Source organism: Echinops telfairi, unplaced genomic scaffold, assembly GCF_000313985.2.
Source record: "Echinops telfairi isolate 266 unplaced genomic scaffold, ASM31398v2 ScPeMD7_2;HRSCAF=8, whole genome shotgun sequence".
NCBI classification, from domain to species: domain Eukaryota; kingdom Metazoa; phylum Chordata; class Mammalia; order Afrosoricida; family Tenrecidae; genus Echinops; species Echinops telfairi.
This window is the reverse complement of record NW_022103898.1, coordinates 28,992,485-29,014,495: the sequence shown is the minus strand read 5'-3', so window position 1 is coordinate 29,014,495 and position 22,011 is coordinate 28,992,485. Positions and strand designations below refer to the sequence as shown.

General features: G+C 36.1%; 1 protein-coding gene across 3 annotated transcripts in view; it reads left to right on the top strand.

Moving 5' to 3' along the window:
• Positions 1-20,681, top strand: part of TMPO (thymopoietin) — a 28,864-nt gene extending 8,183 nt beyond the window's left edge. The window contains exons 3-10 of one of the 3 annotated variants that reach the window (XM_045289393.1): positions 203-329; positions 4,126-4,284; positions 9,576-9,673; positions 15,558-15,677; positions 15,780-15,875; positions 16,238-16,348; positions 17,430-17,518; positions 18,453-20,681. In XM_045289393.1, coding sequence (XP_045145328.1) covers positions 203-329; positions 4,126-4,284; positions 9,576-9,673; positions 15,558-15,677; positions 15,780-15,875; positions 16,238-16,348; positions 17,430-17,518; positions 18,453-18,735 — 1,083 coding nt within the window. In that variant the 3' untranslated portion in view covers positions 18,736-20,681. Of the gene's footprint in view, positions 1-202; positions 330-4,125; positions 4,285-5,167; positions 7,978-9,575; positions 9,674-15,557; positions 15,678-15,779; positions 15,876-16,237; positions 16,349-17,429; positions 17,519-18,452 lie in introns of those variants that run through there. The other 2 variants (XM_045289398.1, XM_004700376.2) reach the window with 2 other exon arrangements.
• The last annotated feature ends 1,330 nt before the right edge of the window (positions 20,682-22,011 follow it).

The following is a 22,011-nucleotide window of genomic DNA, read 5'->3' as shown; positions in this document are numbered from 1 at the left end:
TGCCTTACTTTTAATCAAATTGCCAAGACCTAATGGGAAGAGTCAACCCGGCAGTGGCTTTGAATGTTTATTACAATCATTGTCTGTAGAGTGTTATTTTTTTTGTTTTGTTTTGTTTTGTTTTTTCTTTAGAGTGTTATTTTTATAGGGGGTTGAGCAAGATCTAATTCATGTGGAAGTGATAACTGGGTTTTGTTTACAGAAAGCCACAAAGAAAACTGATAGACCCAGAATGGAAGATAAAGATGATCTAGATGTAACAGAGCTCACCAATGAAGATCTGTTGGAGCAGCTTGTGAAATATGGAGTGACTCCTGGCCCTATTGTGGGTAAGTTAGTAAAATTCCAATGATCTTTTCTGTGACACATAGTACACCTCATTTTTTCTCCTTCTCCAGCAGTTAGCTTGCATTCTAAGAACCGGTCTGTCCCATATTGTTACTAATTATAAGCCCAAGACGTTGGTTTTCGTAAGAGTAAATGAAGGAAATATCATGATAGAACTGAACCAGATGAGCTTCACAATTGCGTCTTTTGTTGCAATCGTTTCTTATGCCGAGCTTATCACATTGCCTAGTATAACTGTGGTTTTGGTATTATCTATATATGACAATTAAGAAGAAATCAAAATGTAAAATAACTAGTCATTAATCATCCTCTTCAGTAAGTTAGTAACAGACATGTCAATAGAACTAGTTATTCAGTTCTTACTACCCAGTCACCTTTTTCAGTTATAAAAGGTTGTTATTGGTTGCCACTGATTTGGTTCGCCACCTTTTGCACAACAGAACGAAACACTGGAGAGTCCTTCACCGCCCTGGCCATTGTTCCTATGTCTGAGCTCATGGTTGCAGCCATTCTCTTGAGGGCCTTCCTCTTCTTCACTACTCCTCTCCCTCCTAGTTTATGAAACATGTTGTCCTTCTCCAGGGACTGGTGTTGCCTGATACATCCAAAGTATGCAAGATGAAGTTTGGCCATCCTTGCTTCTAAGGAACACTGTGGCTGTGCTTCTTCCAAGACAGATCTATTTGTCCTTTTCACAGTCCAGGGTACTTTTCAATATTCTCCAGCACCACAATTCAAATGCATCACTTCTTCTCTGGTCTTTATTCAATGTTTAACTTTCAGGTGCCTGTGAGGCAATTGAAAATACCATGGTTTGGGTCAGGCACACCGTAGTCCTCAAAGTAACATCCTTGCTTTCCATTACTCTTAAGAGGGCTTGTACAGCAGATTTACCTAATGCACATTGCCTTTTGATCTCTTGACTGCTGCTTCCATGAGCATTGGTTGTGGATTCAAGCAAGACAAAATCCTTCAACCTTTTCTCCATTTATCGTGATGTCACCTTTGATGCACTGGTAACGATTTTGGTCTGCTTTACATTAAGTTACAATCCATACTGAAGACTTTAATCCTTTATCTTCATCAGCAAGTGCTTCAAGTCCTTGCTTTCAGCAAGCAAGGTTGTGTCATCTGCACATCAAAGGTTGTTAATAAGCTTTCCTCTAATCCCGATGCCACATTCTTCATATAATCCAGCTGCTCTGATGATTTGCTCAGCATACAGCTTGAATAAGGATGGTGAAAGGATGCAGTCTAGTGTACCCTTGCTCTATTTGAACAAGTGCTTCTTGTCCATGTACAGGTTCTCATGAGCACAATGAATTGTTCTGGGATTCCCATTCTTACCAAGATTATTCATAGTTAATTATGAAGGGCGGGTGCCCATTAAAAAGTTATGTCTTGATTGGAAGAATTCAAGATAATCTAACAAAACCTATGATTGTAACAATGAAAAATTATGCCTAAATATATTGGGGTTTTTTTTTTTAGCATTTTGTTACTTTTAGGTTTAGAGTTTTGTAAGTCTTTAGTTGTATAGAATGTTGGCAATAAAATGCTTGGCTAGCTAACCAAAAAGTTGGTGATTAACAGCTGTTCCAAGGGAGAAAGATGGGACAGTCCACTTCCTTAAGATGACACCCCCTTGAAGAGGTGTGTGTGTGGGGGGGGGTACGGTTTGCTATGTTGGAAACCCTACTAGGTAGTTCTACCTTGTCTGATGGGGTTACTATGAATCCAGATTTACTCAGTGGCAACCGAGATGAGTTCTGATCAAAGTCCTATAGCATTTTGAATATGGTGGGAATTTGCTTATTGTTCTAGGTACAGTTGTCAAACAGATTTAGAGTACTGTTTTCAAGTAGATAATAATAAACCTATTAATATAAAACCTACCAACAGACATTTATTTGATAGCCCTTTAAAATCTTGAGAGATGCTAAATTGATGTTGATTTTTTTAAATACACATTTTATTGGGGGGGCTCTTAAAAATCTTATGACAATACTTCTTTTGATTGTATTAAGTACACTTGTACATATGTTGCCATTAACATTTGTAAAACATTTTCTTTCTACTTGAGCCTTTGGTATCAGCTCCTCTTTCCCCCTCCCTCATCCTTGTGAATTCTTAAACAATTATATATTACTGCTGTTATTTTGTGTTTTACACTGTCCATTGTCTCACTTCATCCACATTTCTGTTATTTGTTCCCCTGGGGGTGGGCTGTATAGCCAACCTTGTGATGGGTTGTCTCTCCCCTCTTCCCCCACCCTTGATGTTCATCTTAATACCACTTAGAAAACATTTTCTAGGTAGATATTATTCCTATTAAAATTTTATTTTTTATTTTACCCATCTTATAGACTGCAAGGAGAGACTTACGTACAATAAAACCTATCCTCTTTAATTTTAAAGTAATGTTGAAACATTAAGAATTTATTATCTGAGTGGCAAAACAGGGAGGGTAAAGGGAGAAGGGGTAGGAAAGAGGGAACCGATTGCAGGGAACTGTGTGTGACCTCCTCCCTGGGGGACAGACAACCGAAAAGTGGATGAAGGGAAACGTCGGACAGGGCAAGATATGACAAAATACCCATTTTTAAACTATTAAGGGCTCATGCGGGAGGGGGGAGCGGGGAGTGAGGGGAAAAATGAGGACCTAATGTCGGGGGTTTAAATGGAGAGAAAATGTCTTGAGAAACGATGTACAAATGTGCTTTACACAATTGATGTGTGTATGGATTGGGATAACAGTTGTATGAGCCCCTAATAAAATGTTAAAAAAAAAAAAGAAAGAAAATGTCTTGAAGAAAAAAAGAGAGATGAATGTTTAGTTAGCAAAGTTAACAGTGGAAACCTCTGGGAAGGGATGTGAGATGGAGGTGGGAATGAATGAAGATGGTTTTCATTTATCCAATGCACATTGTATTATCTTTTTTATGAGCATGAACTACTACTGTAACTTTAAATAAAAATTTAAAATGTGACTCCTAAAAAAAAAAATTTATTATCAATTTTAATTTGCTATATATCCCATAAAACTTCATTTTGATTGTGTAGTACTTATTGTCAGATATAATTTATAGAACTCCGCTTTTCCCTATTACTCAGGGGCTAGTTAGAGGTACATTATTCTCTCAAAGGTGGAATTTTGAAGGGTTCAAACTGCAGTAAACTGGCTTGAAGACCTCCTTGAGAGTTGTGAAGTTGGAGTTCTAATTCTTCAAGTATTACAATATATTTATAAAAATGATTTTCCCGGGAGGGAAAAAAGAGGAGCTGATAACCAAGGGCTCAAGTAGAAAGAAAATGCTTTTAAAATGATGATGGCAACATAGGCACAAATGTGATTAATACAGTTGATATAGGGATTGTTGTAAGAACCCCCCAATGAAATAATTTTTAAAAATGATTTTCCTATGTAAGTAAGTAAAGAGAGGGTAAAAGTCACATTGTACTAGAGAAAACAAAGTCGAAGACAGTTGGAGAACCCTCTCAATCAAAAATACTTGCTTGTACATGACTCTTCAGTAAGATCTTTGCTAATCTATATTCCTTGCTGTTAAAAGAAACATATACTAAAAATATTTTAGAAAGGAATGCATTATATTGTATTTTTCTTAAATACTTGTGTTTAGAAAAAGGAAGTATGCGTTAATGTTTGCCTTATTAAAATATAAAATGGGAATCAGGATGCTAAATCTAAAAACGGGCAAAATAATAAAGAATTACATAGCAGTAAAAGCTTCTAACACAAAATCTACTTTAATTCAGGGACAACCAGAAAACTATATGAAAAAAAGCTGCTGAAGTTAAGGGAACAAGGAACAGAATCAAGATCATCTACACCTCTGCCAACAGTTTCTTCTTCAGCAGAAAACACACGACAGAATGGAAGTAACGACTCTGACAGATACAGTGACAACGAAGAAGGTAAATTTTTAAGTGTTAAAATATGTGTAGTTTTTTTCAGACTCATTTTGGAGAGAACAGTGACTATGAAAAAGTTACTATTTTAAAATATTCAAAAGGAATATTTTGTTCAAATCATCTTTGGGGGGTGGATTCTTCTGTTGAGAATTACAGGAAACAAAGTACAAACATTTAGTTTTCCATTATCTAAAATGGCTGGTTGTCTTTATTGTTTGTAATCTTGTTTTCCTAAAAGAATAAAATATTACTATAAATTTTCCACTCATCCCCTTTGTCACCTCCACAGAAGCAACCACAATCATTGATTTGATGGTTCTTTCCAGTCTGCTTTTCCTATTTTTGCATATGCATCTATTCAATATATAGTATTATAAAAATTATTGAAATGATATGCTAAATGTTAATACTTGCTTTTCTTTATATTATGCTTTTTAAAGATCTAATCACATTATATAGGTCTGGTTTATTCCTTTTAATTAACATATACAATTGTTTCCAATGTGTGCTAGATAATTTGATTTTAAAGCAGCAGTGGACTATATTTTTAGTAGGTGACATTATTTTAAGAAAACGTGATTGATAGTTATGTACTTCTTTAGAATAGTACATGAAATAACCATTTGTGTAAATTTGTTGTAAGTAGTTTGCTGTTTTATAACCTGGTAACTCACATAACTTATTTCTAATTTCATGATTGTTTGATTTAACCCCAAATGCTTATATCTCTGTAAGGATTGTTTAACAAGACACGGTCTGCCAAATCTGTTGTTAGGAAGATGCAATGTAGAGCCTTCTCCTTCAACAGCACTAGCTTAGCAAAGAGGCAAAGAATAAGCTCAGACACAGGTAATGCTTAAACTTCCTGCCTCTTTTGCCTCTACAGGAAAGAAGAAAGAACACAAGAAAGTGAAGTCCACTAGGGAATTTGTTCCTTTTTCTGAACTTCCAACTGCTCCCTCTGGTGGATTTTTTCAGGGTATTTCTTTTCCTGAAATCTCTACCCGTCCTCCTCTGGGTAGGACTGAGCTACAGGCAGCTAAGAGAATACATACTTCCAAGGGAGACCCACCTAGGGAACCTGTTATTTCTACAACATTGTCTGGTAGGGGGCAGTTGGAGAAGTTAGCCTCTGGAGGGGATTTCTTTCTTTCCTCCAAATCTAGCCGTGATGGGGGTTTAGAGAAGAGCTGTGCATCATCTTCTCAGCATCAGCTCACTGCTTTATTGGCCTCTGCTGCAGCTTCTCCATCAAAGATGAAAGAAACCACCACTACTCACTATAAAGAAGTAGTAGAAAAGATTTGTAGGGGAGAGAAAAGTGGGATCCGCCCACTATTACATAGTGAGAGGCCCTGTATTTCAGATCAGTCCGTTATCTCCAGTGAAAGGGAAGTGTTAGAAGAGTCTGTGAGATCACAAGTCATTTCTCCACCAATGGCTCAGGCAATCCGAGATTATGTCAATTCTCTGTTGGTCCAGAGTGGGGTAGGTAGTTTGCCGGGGACTTCTCATTCTATACCCCCACTGGAAGTAGAAAACACCCGGAAGAGAATTGATCAGTCTCATTTTCAGGAAACTGAATCCTTGTCTCCACGAAAACGCACTAAGCGAAGTGAGAAGTCAGTTAAAAAGGGGGATTCAGGTTCTTCTGACACATTTCAGAATATGCCTGGAGAAGAAGCAGTGTCCTCTTTTGCTAAAACTGTCGTCGCTCACTCACTCACTACCTTAGGCACTGAAGTGTCTCAGGGGTCACAGTATGATAAAACAGAAGCCCCTGAGCTTTCTATCCCCCTGCATGAATCTATTTTAAAAGTAATTGACGAGGAATGGCAGCAAATTGACAAGCCGCTGCCTTCATTGGCATACAAATATCCAATTTCTTCTACAGAGGGACCTCAGATATTAACAGTTCCAAAAGTGGATGATGAAATCCTAGGGTTTATTTCTGAAGCCACTCCACCAACAGGTATTCAGGCAGCCTCCACTGAGACTTGTGATAAACAGTTGGATTTAGCACTTTGTCGAACATATGAAGGTGCAGCATCAGCACTGCAGATTGCAACCCATACTGCCTTTGTAGTTAAGGCTCTGCAGGCAGACATTAGTCAGGCTGCACAGATTCTTAGCTCTGATCCTACTCATTCACAACAGGCCCTTGGGATTCTGAGCAAAACATACGATGCAGCCTCATTTCTTTGTGAAGCTGCATTTGATGAAGTGAAGATGGCTGCCTATACCATGGGATCTTCCACTGTAGGTCGCCGACGTCTCTGGCTGAAGGATTGCACACTTAGTCCAGCTTCAAAGAATAAGCTAACAGTTACCCCCTTTAAAGGTGGATCATTATTTGGAGGAGAAGTACATAAAGTAATTAAAAGGCGTGGGAAAAAGCACTGATAAAAGGAGGGAATTTGGGGGCTTTTATAGCAGTTTCAAGTACCTAACATGCCAAAATACTCTTTTTTTTAAAGTATTCTTTTAAGATCTTTTTAGTTCAAAGATTGCGCTAAATTCAAAATAGCAAGCTTCTACTAGTCTCAACGAATTATAATATAAAAGTAATTACCTATATACAATTTGCCCTTTTTTTAAAAAGTTATCAAGATAGACCGGTAGAAACACATGAAAACTTTTGAGATTACACTTGTTTCTCATAAATAACTCAATTTTCTGTTTTACTTATGCTTTTACACTCTGCAAAATTAAGAAAGTTTCCAACAATTGGAAAATAATTAGAATCTTTACTGTTTTTAGTAGTACTACATGCATTCTTTTAAGATAGAACAAAATGGTTAGACTTTCAAAACGATGATTTTATTCTTTTTTTAATTCCATCTAAGTACCTTTTTAACCTCGTAGAACTTGTTCACATTTGCTCTCAATCTTACATGGGTCGACGTCACTCATTCTAGATCAGTGCAACTTAGAGTACCAGCATACAGAATATTACAGGCTCACCTTTTGGGACAGGACAGTTGGCTGGGTGGGTCTTTTTGTTTGTTTGGGGGGTTTTTTGCTTATATTGGCAGTAAAACATTTTTAAGGAAGAATTGTATTGGTTACTGTCTGGTGGGAATGCTTCATCTCGTCATAGACTGGTAGCAAATCATTTGTGGACCACACTTTGAGAAACCCTGCTCTAGGCGATAATGGATATTCCGAGGTGGCACATTGTTGGATTAGCCAGATACTGAAAAGATGAGGCTTTTTAAAAAATACTTTTCTTTCAAGGTGTATTATGGTTTGTGGATGATTAGACTTAGCAATGTAAACTGTAAAAGCAAATTTTACTAGATTAAGAGAAGCCTTAAGAGATACTATATACCATTGTCTCTGTCTATAATATAAAGCAGTGTACTATTGTCTGTTTATTTGTGTGCTTGTAAGATGAAACCATCTAAATGTAGAATTTATTTGTGTAAAACAGTATTTTTTGTTTGTTTTTTTTTCCTGGAAAGTGGTAGCCTTAAGCTTAAGCAAAAGAGAGTCCTTTGGATACGCATTATCCTTTACCATTATTTTTACACTACTCATGACCGTCTTCTCAGCTCACTGAGATGATCTTATTTGTTATTTGTCTTCTGAAATGTACATGTACACATGTACCTACTAAGTGCCGTGTGATTTAAAAAGAATGTACTACTGTAGAATAAATGCTTCTGAAAATTCAATAAAGTTGTTAAATTTGAAGTGTGTGTGGTCTCTAGAAACATGTTTTGTGTGTTTTCTTCTGGGAGTTGTAACAAGTTAGACATTTGGAGATATACAACTTTTTCCATTTCATTCTTGACACACGAGCAGCTATGGGTGAAAATACTAAATTTTGGGCTCGGTTTTCTATTTGAGAACCATGTTTTATTTAGCTTTTGGCATCCAAGTTTATAATAGATTCTTTAATCAGATATCTTACTGTATAACCAATTTCTGCCCAATTACTAATGAGAGCTTTACTTTTAAAAGTTTTCAATTCTGAGTTAAAGTAAATTTTATAATCAAGGATTATTTCAAACATAAATATATAGATATATCCTTTAATAGAAGTCTTAGGTGGTAGAGCCTGGAGTTAATAGCTCAGTCCTAACTAAATATGGAACTCTTTGAATTAACTCACTGTTCATTTTTGGGAAACATGCATTTCATTCTGGACTCTTAACTAGTAGAAGACTAGGAAGTTAGCAAGACACACTGTTAACCTCGACCACTTTTAGCACAGCAACAGTGAGTTAATGAATACCTAGTTTAAGCTTTGCTTAAGAATTAACTCCATTCCTGTCTCTTGGGTAAGAAAGTTGTCAGTTAATTTTTCAGTTATTTAGTAACAGTTTTATTATTGGTCACTCATTTTTCTTTCTTCTTTTTTTTTTTAATCACTCGTTTTTCTATTGACTTGATGGCACTGGGTTTGGTTTGGCTGTGATATGAGCCATAACATAAAACCATTGGTTTAAGATTCTTACCAGAGGTGGTTTTTTTTTTTTTTGTATTTTTAATCAAGATCTTCAAATGATGGTAAAATCTAAGACTAGGAGAATGGAATATTGAAGCCTGTAAAAAGTTATGAGTTGTTAGATTACTAAACATCATGATTTAATGAGTTTGTATATACTGCTTTCTCTTAGAAGAAGTGTTATTTTTACTATGAGGGTTAGGAAAGAAGTGATCTGTGGTTTCATTGTACTTTTCTGTAAACAAGATTCCTCTTTGTCTCTACTTCAGGTGTTCCCACATCCAAAAAAAAATAAAGGAAGATTTAAATTGCATTTAACTTTTGTCATCCTAATTTATCATTTATTGGGTTATTAGATATGAGAGTTAACATACAGTTTTTATTTCTAACATTCCTTAACAGCTTTTTCTCTTCCACATTCCAAATTTGAATGTTTCTGTTACGTAGTGTAATAACAAGACGAGAATGTTGACTGTCTGTTCTCGTATATCCATTTTTAACGTTTATGTTGTTTTTAGCAAAAAGCCACCCTGGGAACAGATGGGATTCACTCTTATGGTTAAGATCCAAGAAAAGGAAAGGAAGCTAAGGAGACAGCAGTGGTGAACTGATTTATGAGTAGAGATGGTTTTTCTCCCCCTGTGGAATAAAATAGTGGAAGAATAGCAAAGGAAATATCTTTGGGCAAATAGATCATGTTGGTCTATTGAGATAACACCTATTGATAAACTTATTTTACATTTTAATGTGCCTAAAACCAGGGTTCCAAAATAAGACTAAGATGGCTTTTTAGTTGGATGAATGCTTCAGAGAGTAATGGTTTCTCTGGTGTTGTTTCTAGACTCTAAAATAGAGCTCAAGCTTGAGAAGAGAGAACCATTAAAGGGCAGAGCACAGACTCCAGTTTCACTCAAGCAAAGAAGAGTTGAGCACAATCAGGTATTTTTAGTGTGATGATCACTGTGTACAGGTGTAAGTAATCTGACAACAGTCATCTGTGTTGTGTTTAGTCTTTGGTTAATGGAGGACACCCACCCAGATTCCACCATAGTAAACTATACTGTTCATTCCATTATTAATTAAATAGCATTAGAAATCATAATTTGTGGGGGGTTTTGTCACTGTGCTGTAGAAGTGTTTCATTTGTGTTTGATTTTGTGCTAAGCATAGTTCATAGCTAGTCCTGCCTTTCTTTTTGAAAAATATTTAAAAGGTATACAGACCTAAAAAATTATAATTTGGGGGCTCTTCCATCTTCACAATCCATACATTCATCCAGTGTGTCAAGCACCTATGCACATAAGCCGCCATGGTCATTTTCAAAGCATTCTCTTCTCCCTTGAGCCCCTGGTACCAGCTAATAAAACGTTTTTAAAGGCAGTGGGAGGATTTTCTACTTGTATCTTGGACTCTAGGTTTCCGAGTTTGCTTCTGCTTCACCTGTCTTCTGGGACTTTCCCTCAACTGAGAAACTAGTCTGGGGCTAACATTTCACACTTTTCTTGCATTACTCTAGTTGAAAATTGTGGGGAAATTCCTTTTATCATTCAGAGTGAGGCAAACACAGTTTTTCAAAAGGAAAATGTAAGAAAATAAGCACAGGCATAAAAATAGACTAGTTTACAGAGAAAAAGTGAATATCTAACACGGATTTGGCTGACACTTTACAAGACAATTTTACTTAGACTAGCTAGCAGATTTATCTATTTATTTATCTAAGTCCTCTTGGCACTGTTGGTCAAACATTGGACTAGCTGCTGCCTAAAAGGTTAGGTTGAGCCCACCAGTCAGTCACTTGGAGGGAGAAAAGATGTGACCTTTAGTAGATTGCAGCCCAGACTCGGATGAGTGTAGAGTCACGTGAGTCCGAATTGACACGATGGCAGTGAGATCCCCACCCCCCTCCGCGCCCGCCTAAAACGATTCGCAGAATAATAGTTTCACCTCTCTAAATGATTTGATGAAGAGACCAGGTTATTTCTATACATAATTTCCTACATTCAGGATTATTCCTTAAGGTGCTTTGTAATGTGTTCTTCTATACCTTTTATTTCCTATAGATTTGGAATTATTACACTTTGTTCATTTTCCAAGGCTGCCATAATAAGTGATCCCAAATTAGTGACTTAGAAAGAGCAGACATTTTTTTTTTTTTACAGATCTTGAAAGTCACAGTCTTGACAGGACCATGCTCTTGCTGAGTACTCTTGGGAGAATCTGGTCCATTCCTTTCTCGGCTTATAGTCAGATTACTCTAGTCTCTGCCTCTCTTGACACACGGTCTTCTCCATGTTATGGCTGTATCTGTTCTCTTCTTGCACAAGGACACCAGTTATATTGGATTAATGGCCATAACTTGATTACATTTGCAACAATTCTAACTAGGAATTGACAGGTGCCACATTTATAAGTGCCAAGGTTTAAGACTTCAACTTAATCATTTTGGAGGACAATCCAACCTATATAGATGGGCTAATAAGGTTGTGTGATACAATATTCTGCAGTGAAGCAACTCTCCTGTATGTGCATTCTCCATTGTGGTAGACACTAACCACTTGTAGCTGTTGAGTTTGCTGGTGTGGCCACTGTGTCGTAGAAACTGAAAATTTAATTTAAATGGCCATTTTGGGGCTATTGGCTATCATATTGAACACAGATTTAGAGGGCTGCTTAGATTGGGGTTCTGCTGCTTTGTCATGAATACATTTTAAATGGTGGTGTGTCTATATTTAAGGCATACAATGTCCTTTTTTTGATAAATTAATAATAGATTTAGATGTCATGAGTCTGATCTTTTTCCTTTTTTAAAAAATTAAATCATTTTATTGGGGGCTCATACAACTCTTACCACAATCCGTACATATATCTATTGTGTCAAGCACTCCTGTACATTTGTTTCCCTCGTCATTCTCAAAACATTTTCTACTTGAGCCCCTGGTATCAGCTCCTCATTTTTTCCCATCCCCACTCCCCCTAGCCGCCCCCCCCCAATCTGTTTTCACCACAAAGTTCCACATCACTCTTTTATTATAAAATGCTAAATTTTCTTATTCTCATTTATACGTATTAATTGAAATTCTTTTTGCAAAGAACTTTTTATGAACTACTTAGTTGCTTTGAAATGAAATTCATACAGAAGAGCCAAACTTCTTTGCTTTTGTTTGCTAATTTTCAAAATAAAACAACCAAATTCTAATGCCAAGTTGATTCCAACTCATAGTGACCCTATAGGACAGAATAGCTCTGCCCTGTGGGTTTCTAGGCTGTCTTCAAAATAGTGCCTTTCAGGTTAGCAATGAGGTTTAGCAGCCGAGTTACCCGCTCTGTGGTCCTTCAACAGTCAGTGCGTGTGAGTCGAGTGCTTGCTCGTAGCAGCCCTGTCTGTAGGAAACAGAACTGCACCACAGCACTTCCAAGGCTGTCAGTCTCGTACAGAGTGACTGGTGGGTTCGTTTACACTACTGACCTGGTGGTAAGAGTGCCTAAAATATGTATCGTGGCCACTTCTAAAGAGGACCAATATTTTAGTTAGCTTAAAATACTAAAGCTCTTTGAAATTTATGTCAATTACAGTCATTTTTTTCATGCTCTGAGTGTGCTATCTCTGTTAAGTGAAAGTTACTAAATTGGTTCCTTTTGTTTGACCCCAGTTGTCTGTGATAAGAGTCTGGGCTCTACAGTAAATACACTCAACTGCTAGCCAAGGGGTTGGGTTCTAGAGGCACTTCAGAAGAAAGACTTAGCAATCCATTCTCAAAAAAACAAACACTGGACACCCTGTGGCACATGGTTCTATTCTGACACATGGGGTGGAGGTAAGTTGTCATGAGTAGGAATCAACTTGATCACGACGGACTATTTTTGATACTTGTTTTCTGCCTTGGGAAATGTTATTTGGGGACTGCAATGTGGATTCTAGAGTTGTGAATTTTTGCTTCTAAGGCCTTTTCATTAAGTAGACCTCCAAAGAAAAACTACAAGTCATGATATTTCAAATTTAAGCTTACAGGCTGTCTAAGCTGTTAGATTTGTTTCTCAGCCTGAATAACTTTGTTCTTAAAATGATATCTTTAATTATATACATATGAAAGTTTCAAAATAATACAGATTATACTACTAATAAGGTCATTAAATGTAATTTGGATGGTGGATCTTGCTTTTGTTTTTGCAGTTTTTCTTGTTGAAATACTATGCTGAAGGTCACTTGAAATAATTTTTTTGTGTGTGCGAGAAAACCACCAGTACGGTGAAAGCTTAATGTTTTCTAATATTAGCTATTGTAATTTTTCATATTTGGCATTTGCTATATTGAAAATATGTGGTTATGTGTGTGCAAAACAAAACTAGAATCAGAAATCTGGCTTCGGTTCTTGTTTTCTCCATTTATCAAGTAGTTATTCTTTATTGATATTTGGTTTATATTTTGTTTGGTTTTCACAATACAAATAAGCACATAGACTTATATGCCATATATACTCGAGTGTAAGCCAACCCGAATATCAGCCGAGGCACCCAACTTTACCACAAAAACTGCCTTAAAAATGTGCTGGAAAACTCGGCTTATACATGAGTATATACGGTATTTGTTTATGCCCCTTTCTCATCCCTTTACACAATGAGCAGCCTACTTGGCACTGAACAATTCCTTTGTACCATTCTGATTTCAGCATACACACCTACACTGGAAAGCACTCCATGTCAACAAAAAGGCCAGCTTTGTCAGTGCTCTGATCCAACTGCACGGTATTCCATTTTATGAGTGGATTTCACTAATTCAAAGAGCCCTGGCGGTGGTAGTGGTTACAAGTTGGGCTGCTAACCTCAAGGTCAGCAGGTCACTGCCACCAGCTACTCCGAGTGAGAAAAATGAGATTTTCTACTCCCATAAAGAGTTAATAGTCTCAGAAACCCACATGCAATTTATCCTATCCTGTAGGGTTGCTATGAGTGAGTGGTCATCGACTCAATCAATGGCAGTGAGTTTGGAATTTTTAAAATTAAAATTACTTAGCCAGTGTTGTTTTCCATTGGGAGCTGTTACAGAGAATGCACAATTACTTTTGTTAAGTGTCATTTTTTTTACTAATTGTCTTTGGGGGGGAAACTACTAGGTGAGAAGCTAAATGCATATCTAATTTTGATGGAGGTCGCTATATTTACAGGTTGGGGGTACTTTTCCCCCTCTTTACCTCCATAGATATCGGTAAGCTATCTGGTCCTTATTAAATATCAGTTGTAGAACCCGTAGGTTTATTAGCCTTTCAAGTAATTATCTAATATATTTTTTAAAGCTCTTAAATATACATTGATAATATATAGGCCAGCAGACCAGCACATAAATAAACTTAGGCCATTATATTCACTAGCATTGATTATTAGAAGAGCAGTGTAAAGTTTAAAAGTGTTTGACATAAGTCTATTGTCAGTTATATCATCTTAAACTAGTTATTCTCAATCTTTGCTGTTCATTAGAATTCCCTTAGGATCTGTAAAAGCTAAATATGCCTAGGATTTTCTAAAGGAGACTTGATTAATTGCTCTGGGGCATAGATAGGTTTTTAAGCCACCCAAGACATACTGTGCAGCTGGAATTGAGAACGTAAGATTAAAGTTATTATTCCCTTTTATAATGTAAAAAATCAGGGTTTTTACTAATTATAACCATTTGTTATATGTTATGTGTATAATGTGCATGCAAACTTGTCTTTTGACCAACAAGAGTAAGGGCAACCCAGGGGTTCAAAGTGAATCAACTGAAAACTCACTAATGCCAGTCCCGTATAGGAATAAATACTACAAAATCAGATACACAGGGTATGTCTGTACCTTATGGGGTTTTGATAGTAAAGCTCCTAGCCAAACAGGTTAATTTATTGGATGACAACTCTTACCACCAGATAAGGAGGAAAAAAAAGCTGTTTTGCAAATGAAGAGATAACTACTTGAAAATAAAACAATCAGTTGCCTAAATAAAATATTAGCTTATAAGCAAAACTAGTACCCCAAGCACTCCACACTTGTAATAGTGGCTTCAACCTGGAACACTTGGCTACTTGGGATGCAGACTCTCAGCTCCACCCTCACCCCTATCCCCTAGATCCACTGCATGACTACCTTTCAACACCTACTCTGTGATTCAAGTACACATTACAGTTTGAGAAGCACTGGTGGAATGGTTTTTAAATGAGGAAATAATTAGCTTTTCCAGGAGATGTGACGCTGGGATGGAACTTTTTTGTGTTTTTCTAGTGATAGTAGGTAGCATTGTGGTTTGGCAATGATGCTTTAAGACCGCATGTTTATGAGACAGAGTAAGCGCTAAGATTGTTATACAGCCCAGTTTGGACATCTGTTTTTGAAAAAATGGTTTATACCTGAGAATTTTGGGTTCATATAACTAACTGAATATGATGAGTTGTATATAGTTTGAAAGGTTTCTACTTCAAAAATTCTAACCACATGAAAAATTGTCTTTTTGTTTCAAACTAGAATTTACATTATATAAGTGACTTACCCTTTAGAGTCATGATAAAACTGTTTTCTTAGATTACCAAAGAGATGCAGTGAATTACATTTGGGCAACGAGTGATTTGATATGCTTGCCCCTCTCACTTTATTTTTGAGCTAGTAGAGTTTTTTTAGGGTCTTTTTAACCAATTTTCTGATATTTGTATGTCAGTTTAATTAGAAATAATTTGAGAACAACTGTTTCCAAAATGCTGCATTTGGTGATGGGTCTTGGCTTTTTAGTGTGCTAATATGGCCATTATTGTGGTGTTTGATAATTAGAATATGGCTTTCTAATGTGTCAATGCTTGAATAGAACTATTCTCAAGCTGGAATAACTGAGACTGAATGGACAAGTGGATCTTCAAAAATCGGACATCTGCAGGCCTTAACTAGGGAAGCTACCAGAGGGTCGAGAAGAACACCAAGGAAAAGGGTGATGCAAGGCTTATTGCTAGAATTTGGGTTTTCAGATTGGCAGGCCTTTAGTGATTATTTTATATTTATTTTTGTTTTGTTTTGTTTTTCAAACTAACAGGTGGACACCTCAGAACATTTTCGTATAGATGATGCAGTAATTTCAGAAAGTACTCCCATAGCTGAAACTATAATGGCGTCAAGCAACGAAACCTTAGTAAATATGTTTCATAAACTATACAAGTGGTATTTTTGGAAATTTCCCTTTAATTAGAATTGGGGAGGTGGTGAACTTTTGGCTTTGTTTTTGTAATTCTGATTTTTATAACTTTTCACTTAAGATTTACTTTAATTTACTGTGTAGGTATTATGCGGATCCTTTTTGCTAGGATATTTGAAGAATGATAGGACTGCACATGTGAAGCACTAAACATGTTAACTTTTAGGTTCTGTCATCTAATTGTTAATACAGGAAGATTTCACATATTGCAGACATAGAATAACTTCTGGTTTTTTTCTTCTTCATTGTATTTGTTATGTTTGGATAATTCTGAGTCTGAATAATTTGAATCTTGGCAGGTTGTCAATAGGGTGGCTGGAAATTTCAAGCATGCAGCTCCTATTCTGCCAATCACTGAATTCTCAGACACACGCAGAAGAACACCAAAGAAAACATTGACGAGAGCTGAAGTAAATGAATCCAATTTAGTTTGAGGCTGTCATTGATCTTTTAAAGAGGACTTATTTATATTTATGCTTTGAAGTGGGCGGGAGCTGAGCTTCGTGTGTGTGTGTGTGTGTGTGTGTGTGTGTGTGTGTGTGTGTGTGTGATTTTAATGACATACCTGCCTTCATGAAAATGGGGGGTTAACATGCTGTGACATGCTAATGCTATCCCTTTGCTATTACGTGCCACTTAAGTTCCATTTTTCAGGGGTGTGGCCTTCTCTGTGCTGCTTGTGGTATGTTTGTCATAGGTGTGAGTTGAGAGAATTACAGCCTGTAAAGGAAGCTAACTGTTGAAAAGTTTAGTAACATTAAAGTGATTGTATAATGCCTGAATTTATTAACTCATATCTTAAGTTTAAAGTACTAACTGCATGATGTACTGTAATTTTAACAGCATTAAAGGACTGTTATTGTGATCTGGGTATAGGAATAAAGAGAACCAAAAAATTAGGTTGTTCAAAAATTATTTCATATTTAGTTGGGGAAATTGGACTGATTCTATAGTTTAGCAACATGTTACATAAAATCTGTTAAGGTCCACATTAAATGCAAAGAGGCTTCCAAGAATTCATGGAACATTTTCAGTATCTTAATTCTGATTTTTCATGTACCTTTTGAAGCCCCCTGGTAGATATCCTCTTTATTTGATGATTTAGTGTATCATTTTATTATACAAATAATATTTTCATTATTAATGTAATATATTTAATCATTGACTTAAGAACTTTGTTTTAATTATTTTACTATTACTAAAACATTAAGGTTCTTAATGTTTTATTGATGAAAAGCATGAGAAATCCATACACTGCCATGTTAAGTGTACTGTAAATTTTTTAGCTATTTTAATGTGCCTATGTGGTGATTTCTGCGCGCCCCCACCCCCCCAGCTACGTCACTGTATCTTAAAAACTAGGAAAGCCTTGGAAAGCATGTGCATACCTAGACAAACATGAATTTTGAAATTAGCATTGTAAAAGCTAGGCTGGATTTCTTTGTATTTTTGCACCTCTACATTTGTTTCTTTTTCTTCATTTCTTATTAGGTGGGAGAAAAAACAGAGGAACGAAGAATAGAAAGGGATATTCTTAAGGAAATGTTTCCCTATGAAGCATCTACACCAACAGGAATTAGGTATTGAGACACATTGAGTCAAATATTAAGAGTCTCCATTTTTAGCTTTATTCCCCATGAAAAAGTGTACCTCTGCTTTCAGAATCGACTTGGTTTCTTTTGAGAAGCAGTGAAATTCTGATAAACTTACCAGTTCTGATTCTTAGAAGTTGAGCCAGTTTCAAATAAGGGTTGAATGTAAATAATTAATTTACTATGTCATTCATATTTTGAAATGGAAATAGGAAACTTATTAAAAAGGTTTTGCTGAATTTTCATATCTAATTGTAAAGGCTCTATACTTCAGTATCTGGTGTTTCCAATTGTTTCTTAACTGATGGAGTCACAACCAGATGACCATAATGTATCCCTCTTAAACACCAAATATATTGACTTTTGACTGAAAAGCCATTAAGGAGGGAGACAGGGTAGATGAGTAGTTAAAAATGTGTGTGTCTAACTTGGTGTTTCTGGAGGTGGGGGTGGGGGTGGGGGGGGCCCTACAAATAAAGATACCTATACTTTATCCTGGATTATGGCTATAGTACAAAAGTTTCTCTTTGTCAGGGGTGCTCTGAATCTAGGATTTTTTTTCCCTGCGAAGGGAACAGTAGGCCAAGTACGTTTGGAAACCTGTTGTCTAACTCTTGGTGAGGGGTGGGTGTTCTTTTGTTTCGGGATGTAACTCTTTAAATGAAAAAAAGATTAAATGTCTAGGTTGATTGAGTTAATGATTTTACTAGGGGCTTCACAAAATATGTAGAAAAATAAAATTAAGGATAGTGGAGTTTTTTTTCCCCCACAGATTATTTTTTGAGGGAAAAAAACCAACCTTGTATATGAGGCAGTTTTTAACTGTAAAGAAATATGCTGAAATTGTCAGTAACAGTGAAATGTTCTTTATACAAATAATGATTTGAGCTAAACTTTCTCTTCCTCCTCTCATTTCTGACAGCGCTAGTTGCCGCAGACCAATCAAAGGGGCTGCAGGCCGGCCGTTAGAGCTCAGTGACTTCAGGATGGAGGAGTCCTTTTCGTCCAGATACGTCCCTAAGTATGTTCCCTCGGCAGATGTCAAGTCAGACAAAGCCAGAAAGGGACGCTCCATTCCCATGTGGATAAAGATTTTACTATTTGTTGTTGTGGCAATTTTTCTGTTTCTGGTCTATCAAGCTATGGAAACCAACCAAGGGAATCCCTTCTCTAGTTTTCTCCCCGACTCTACAAAATCCAAGTGAATATCTCTCGGGCACACTCAATTTGGTCTCCTATTTTCAATAACTATATAAAAATATTCGTGTATACTTATTGACTCAAGAACTAAAAATAAATGAATTCACCTCGATCAATGTAGTATTCCATTGAAAAGTGAAACAAGTTACCTGAATGGACTTCATTGGGATGTTTTGGACTTGGAACTAGTAGGAGATCACTTTGTGCCATATGAAAACCTTTTTTAGATCTGGAACATTTTTGTAGGCTTTATTTTTTTAATGTGGACATCTTGTTTCATTTTTGAGAAAAATGTATATTGTTTTTTGTGTATCTGAGAAACAAGGGCAAAATGTGATGGTATAATGTGAAGCTACACATTTAAATACTTTGCATTCTTACAGAAAAGATTTTAAGATTCATTCTCTGCTGAATAAAAACTTTGGAGATATGTGAAACAATGAATTCAGTAAGAGGAAAGATAACCTGGAGTTGCACCTTTTGTAACTGCAACAAAGTTTGATGTTGTTCATGGGGGAAAGTATAGCAATAATCTCTTCTGTAACTTTTATTAGTAGTGATGGTATTGAAGTCCTATTGTACTTTTTAAAAGATTTCTAGTATCATGAAAGTCCTAAAAACTCATTTAAATACAGTTGATTTTTACCAGGGATCTTTTAGTGCACCCTAAATATGTTTTGGGAAACTATTAGTTGGCTATACAGTGTTTAGAAACTGTCAGCTAGCTGTAAGGCTATAATTGGGAATGTGTATTCTTTATTGGGAATGTATTCAGCAAAACATTCTTCATCTAATTTGTTACCAAAATATTTTTTAGCTAAATAAGTGTGCGTGCGTGTTTAAAATTTAGAACTTTTAACACTGGTCTCATGTTCCACTTGGGTTTATCATTGCTTTGTCTTGTTACCAAAAAACAAATTTTGCCAAGTTTTTGCATCTATATTCCCAAATATAATTTGATTTTAAAGTGCAAATGGTATTTGATTTTAAATTACATAGTAATCTTTTCTTGGTTACACAGTAGTCAACATATAAAAAGTTGTGAACTCTGAGAAGGGCCTTCATGATTTCCTGTACTCTTGAAATGGTTACCTTTATTTCTGTGGTTGATTTATTTTTTTTATTTAACTTACCTCATGTTCAGCTTGGCTAAATAGTAGACCAATGACATTTCAATCGAATCAAGTAAATCAGATTTTAAACCGAGTCACTTGAGTTTCAAATTTAGACTCATTGACCATAAAGCACACTAAGAAATGTAAGTTATTTTAAAATATCATCTGGAATAAAATTCTTTCAGAAAAGGGAAGATGTATATTTAGACTGGCACCCAATCTTAATTTGAATTAGCCTTCTTCTGATATTTAGCGTGTAGATATTTTACAGACATTTAATTTCACTTTGCAGCTAAAACCAGAAACACTGCAAGTCCAGTCCTGTGGGGTGGGGTAGGGAATCTTCCCCAGGACTGCAGTGCTTGCCTTTCTGAGGAGAAGTGTTTTCTGAGATGAGCCACAGAGGGAGCATGGTTTACGCAACCTTCCACTAGAGTAATAGTAAATCTATGCTTGCTTTGTTTTAAAATTTCATTTCCAATATTATTTTTAAATCTTTATTAGCAATTGTGACAGATTACATTTAATGTTTTTAAATGTGGGAAGATAAAATCAAACTTAACATGTATGTAAGGTCAGTTTTCTAATAGGTAAAGTATGGTCCAAATTAGCAAAAGTAGGACCAGGTAAAACATATAGCCTTTTTTTTAAACGTGTACTTGTCTTTTGTCTGTGTCTGTTTTTGCCACTAGAGTTAATGTGTCCTTGATGTAGATGCAAAAAGCATTTCTTCCTGATTTAGATTGTCGACGTAGTCAAGACTTTACAATATAATTCAACAATAAACAAGTAATTAACCTCTAGTTTTGTCATTGCAATAAATGCTCTTTGTTTTAGATAGTTGTGTACAGTTTCCTGATGACATTATGCTTTTATTCCAGGTGGTATGTGTTATGTTTGTACTGTTTTAAGAATTACTGAGTTTGTAGTTCTTACATCAATGTGTCTTATTTCTAATCACCATAGTACTCATTTATTCTTGAATAAGGAATATATATCCTTGAGCTCAGGAAGCGACAGGGAAATTCTCGGGAGCATCTCACCTGTCCCATATATTAACTTATTTTCAGTCTCTGCTCCCCTCCCTCACTTAGCTAGATACTCTTGATGCTTAAATATGGCACTCGTGGTTACCAGTCATTCCTGCTTTGAGACTAAGCAAAACTGGTCACTGGGATTTTTGTTTGTTTTCATCATGAAGTTGTGTTCAGAGAACCAAAATGCTTTGCTTTGTCACTTGATATGTCCTTCCCAGGTGATTTTAATTAGTGATTCTCAACATGCCCTGTTTACTGAGAAAGTAAATAGCATCAAAAACCTTTTAACATTTGGTTACCTGCTTCCTGCTGTATGCACTTGATATGTGATATTAAATAATCTTATGAAGTGTACTATTATTTAATTTTATCTTTATTACCAAGGAAAAAAATTGGTTCTTAGAGAAGTTAAGAACCTTGCTCAAGTTGGTACAGGTGGGTGTGTACCATGTTGGGTCTGATTAAAGGTGTCAGAACAGAAGGGTCTCTTAACTATTGCTAGCTCGCTCACTCTATGCATGCTTTAAACCAGTTATCCTGTGTCCAATTCTGCATATTCCACAACCTAATGCCTCTATGCTCTAGCTTCTTTACCGTAAAGTAGCTCACTTTTGGTTTGTTTTTAAAACTTACTTGGAATTGGGGAATGTTTACAGAACAGATCAATTTTTCAATCATCAATTCAGAAACAGTTTGTTTCTCATTGGTTACAGGACCCACAATGTAATATGTCTCTGATCCCACTTCTCCCATTCCTGTTTATATTCCTCCTCCTTTCTTCTTTCTTCTGGCTTAGTCCTGGGATAAGGAATGCTGCCGTTTTAATGATTAAATGGTTGGTTGTTCAGAGGAGTTTGGACTTATTTAGTGTTACCATTCTCCTTACAGATCCATCTGTTTGGCTGAAAATTGATTGATGGGGAGTGATACTTGAAGTATCTTAAAATAAAATCTGGCATACTTCCTTTGAAGAGCCAGTCAGTGCTTTCCATTTCATGGATACAGTTTGAGAAATAATCTTTGAACTTGCCTTGGAGAATTCTTTTGGAAAGTTATCCTAAAAATTAAGGATTTGAATATTCTACTTAATAGCAAAATCATATTGACTTTGTATTGTTATTCATTGTTT